Source organism: Bradysia coprophila, chromosome X (genome assembly GCF_014529535.1).
Source record: "Bradysia coprophila strain Holo2 chromosome X, BU_Bcop_v1, whole genome shotgun sequence".
Taxonomy (NCBI): Eukaryota; Metazoa; Arthropoda; class Insecta; order Diptera; family Sciaridae; genus Bradysia; species Bradysia coprophila.
The window spans coordinates 4,672,105-4,676,240 of record NC_050737.1 but is presented as its reverse complement, the minus strand read 5'-3'; the positions used below and the strand labels follow the sequence as shown (position 1 = coordinate 4,676,240).

General features: G+C 36.3%; 1 protein-coding gene across 1 annotated transcript; it reads left to right on the top strand.

Annotated features, from left to right (window-relative positions):
- Window positions 1-226: 226 nt before the first annotated feature.
- On the top strand, window positions 227-1,536 carry LOC119084642 (SAGA-associated factor 11 homolog). Its single transcript, XM_037194713.1, has 2 exons — window positions 227-926; window positions 998-1,536. Exons 1-2 carry the CDS (start codon window positions 524-526, stop codon window positions 1,177-1,179), a joined length of 585 nt encoding a protein of 194 aa, XP_037050608.1. The 5' UTR covers window positions 227-523; the 3' UTR covers window positions 1,180-1,536.
- Window positions 1,537-4,136: the final 2,600 nt, after the last annotated feature.

Genomic DNA, 4,136 nt, shown 5'->3' with positions numbered 1-4,136 from the left:
ATGTGTCGGGGCCGAAAATGAGGGAGTTTCGAGATTTTTCACAACTCGCGAAATTGCCTAAAAACAATCGTCCAAAACAGATACACAAATAACTATTGTTACTCTTAAGGTTTAACACTTTTTTGCTGATCATATAGACACGGCATCGTCCCCAGTAATGTTGAACTTATGAATAAGAATAAAATCGAAAATCTCCATGACGTCCATGACATTCGAACATGTTCAACCCTGACTGCTGGACTCGCTGTCAAATTGCCATTGAAAAAGAGTAAGGCAGTGCTGTATGTTTTCCGGAAGCAAACATAAAAGCATAACCTCAACTATTAGTTTTTGTTTGTTGTCTGCTCCAAAGTAATTAAATCTATGGACAATTCATCGTATTTTTCTATAAAAACCTTTCCGAAAAGTTAAGGGCAACATTTATCCAGTCGTTTAAGTCGGTGCATCGAGTACATTTGTCCCGATTCATACTTCTTGTATCGGAGTCCCGTCACCGACGAATCGATTCTTTTGTGGACAAAAAATGAGCCAGGAGCATGAAGCAGAGGAACTGGAAGAAATGGAAGAGGAGGACTTAACCATTCATACTGAATTCGAGGACGAAGAGGAATTAATAACTCAATTCAATGAGCTTATGACAGACCCCGATAATTTGGAAACAGCTGCCAATTATTTGTACGAATCGCTTTTGGACGAAGCGATACTCGGTTCAGTGTTTGAGGTGCACAATTTGATCAAAACCGGTTTACTGAAAGCATTAGAAGGTGAACCGGAGGACCCGGCTCAATTCTTATTGGTAAATGCACCTGACGTCGATGTGTTTGGATCCAGTAAATCAGCCAAAATTAACATGGACTGCACATGTCCCAAGTGCGAAAAACTTGTAGCCACAGCAAGATTTGCACCCCATTTGGAAAAGTGCATGGGTATGTCCGATCCGTTTTGTAATTTTGTTCATGGACGATGTTCATTTTTTGTGAAATTTTCATGTTTCCAGGCATGGGACGAAATTCATCTCGAATCGCTAGTCATCGGATTGCATCACGCGAAGGTGGCAATTATTTCGGTACAGCCCAAAGTGACGACGAAGACGATGCAGATTGGTCCGGCGAGAAGCGAAAGAAAAAAATCCAGCAAATTCGAACGAATGGAACCAAAAAGAATGGTAAATCGTCATGAAAGTAGTGGACCGGTGGATCGGAAAATGTAAAAAATTCCATGCAAAGATTCAGTAATGCGAGAAGAGACGAAGCGATTTGTGGTTTGTGGATTACGTGCCTACCATCTAATAAAATGTTGTAAAATTCAAGAAAAATGCCATGAGATAGGGGAGAGAGAGAGGTTACAAGTAGACGCTGAACTGTGGAGTTTCTTATCTTTTCAAAGACAATGTGTTTTGGTACGATGGTCATAGCCAACGATGTGGAATTGGTTAGAATGTACTTTTGCTTGTATAGCATGTGGTATTCTCACCAATGGGACTCATAAATCCTTTTTTTATATATAAAAAAAACGTAGAAGGACGTTGCATTTGAATGGAATTTTCTTTTAAGTTGCTCATGTCGGACATGTTTTAACAATTTACTTTGTCCCCAATGTGTTTATATAGACAAGACTGTTTGGCGCTGACCTGGCTTACTGGGTTAGGAAATGCAAGCAAAGATGAAGTTTGTACCTATAACGACTAACTATTTTTACTAAGAAAATAAAAAATCTTTTCATTTTGTGATATGCAATAAGCTTAACATACAAAAAAAAAACTAAAAAAATTACAATGAATTGTGTGTGTGTGTGTGTGTATGGTAAAAATTAATTAAACAAAAAAAAATGCATAACGCATCAACGATATAACGTTATTTAATTTGTAAATAAATTTGAATTTAACGATTTCAACATTTTTTTAGTTTCTTTAAAATTTGGCTGAATTTCTTCCAAAGAAAATTTTCAGTATTGTTAAAGTTCCTAGTATTGGCCGAGACTTGTTGCCCGTATCGGTTCCTCACCATTTTTGGAATTTTCTTACCTTAGAGACATTGAGTACCCCTTGACCAACGTGATTTTTTGGTTTTTTCTAATTTTATTGATTTCAACCATGATTTTGTGTATAGTTTTACCATAAAATCAAAGTCGTGAAAAATGGCAAGTAAATCAAGAAAAAAAAATTTAAAAAAAAGAAATAAAAAAAATTAAAAAAAAGAAATTTAAAAAATCTAAAAAATCAGAAATCTGAACAAATCTAAAAAATCAGAAATAGTCGTTAGCATCTCGGGATTAAAATAGTGATTTGTTTACCGAGTGGAGAATATACGAAATTCCAACAAGAGCAATGTTGTAATTTTCTATTTCTTTCAGAGTAACACAACATTATTCGTGCGATGTGTTATTTAATTCGTCTTGAGGGATTCTTTTGAATTTCGACTGACCGAAATCGGCGGTATTTTTTCCGGGACTTTTTTATATATGCCTAGGCCCCAAAATTAGTCTCAGATATTTTTGATCTTCCATACTTGGCTGGTTGTAAGTGGCCAAAAGTCGAAAAATGGGGTTTCGTAGTCCGGATTTAATTTCCGTAAAGTCGCGAGGACACTGGCGTGTATGGGTTCGTTGGAAAGCTGAGGTCAAGTACTCCTGAGGCAAATATTGACTTCAAGAAATTTGATGATAAACGGCCGAAAATATGACCTTCGGAAAATTTCTCAGAATCTAGGGAACCTCGGTGAACTTTGATGAGAGCTGTGATCTGACTAATGCAATTATTTGATTAAATATTACTTATTATGAATGTGGAGGACCTCAGATTTACACCGATGCCCATATTTAGTAACGGAAAAAATAGCGACGATTTCGGTCAGTCGAAATTCAAAAGAATCCCTCCTTACCATTTTGGAAAAGATGAACAAAGTGACAGTTCAAGTAAGAAAAGTTCTATTTTCTTTCCATGTTGAGAGAAAATGTCAAGATTCTGAAAGAACAGGTTAAGACAACCAAGGAGGCGGCTTCATAGAAACTTCGCAGCCGTTGACGCAAATCGTGTGTCTTAGTGATCAACTCAGAGTTGTCTTAACCTGTTCTTTCAGAACCTTTCATAGCTTATTGAGGTCAGAAAACCATACAGTACACATGAAAAATCCTTTTCCAAGGCAATTTTTGAATACTTTATCAAGGGATTTAATTATTCTTACGAATATATTACGTACCAATAGTGACCAAGAGAGACTATTGGCACCAGTGTGTCTGCGAATATCCTTTTCGAATTTAGTATGATTTGCAATCACTCACACTAGCGTTTCCTTTAATCTATCAGAACTACATCGACAGCAAACGATTCAACGTTTCATCTCCAAGCAGATCAAGTTGACCTGAAGTTGACGCGATAGCGTTTTAATCCCATTTCATTCCAGGAATATCCTCCGAAAATGTCAGGCGTTGATTTAGAACGACGGAAAAATGTTTGTTTGATTCATCCCAGATTCTCTTTTTTTTTGTTTGGTCCTTGGTGGCTCCATTGCATTCATTATTAGAAACAATAAATTTCAGATACATTTTGTATATAGTCAAAGAAAGTCAGTGGTGGACATTTTTCACGGTGGACGTTGCACTTGATGTCTAGCTGACATCCAGTACTACCATCCCAGATTCTCATTTTTTGTTTTAATTTGGGTCTTGGTGGCTCTAATGCATTCATTATTATAAACAAGATTGTAGTTTAGGTGGTGTTGCCTGGCAAATCCATTCTTGCTATAATACATAGAATTACACTCGAGAGGTGCCAAGGTGGCGCTGTCATTATTTAAACATGTATGGTTTCCCATGCTATAATACTACTTGGGTAAAAGTGGATGTTCTTCTATTTAGGCTGGGACCATTTTTAGGCTGATTTTTAATATACAGTCAAATACAATAAGAGTAAAACCATTTTTTTAATTCGTATATTTAGGGGCGTTTTTCTGTACTTGCAGACATCTTCCATAACAATTTCGTTGGTTTATGTTTGAATATTTGCCGCTCTAAATGTATCATAATTCGAAACATTTCACACACTCTTCAAAAAATGATGACCGGTGACATTTTTAGTTTTGTGAGGTTTTGTTTTCGGTTGTTTACATTTTCATTTTACTTTCCTTACTACTTTTGCA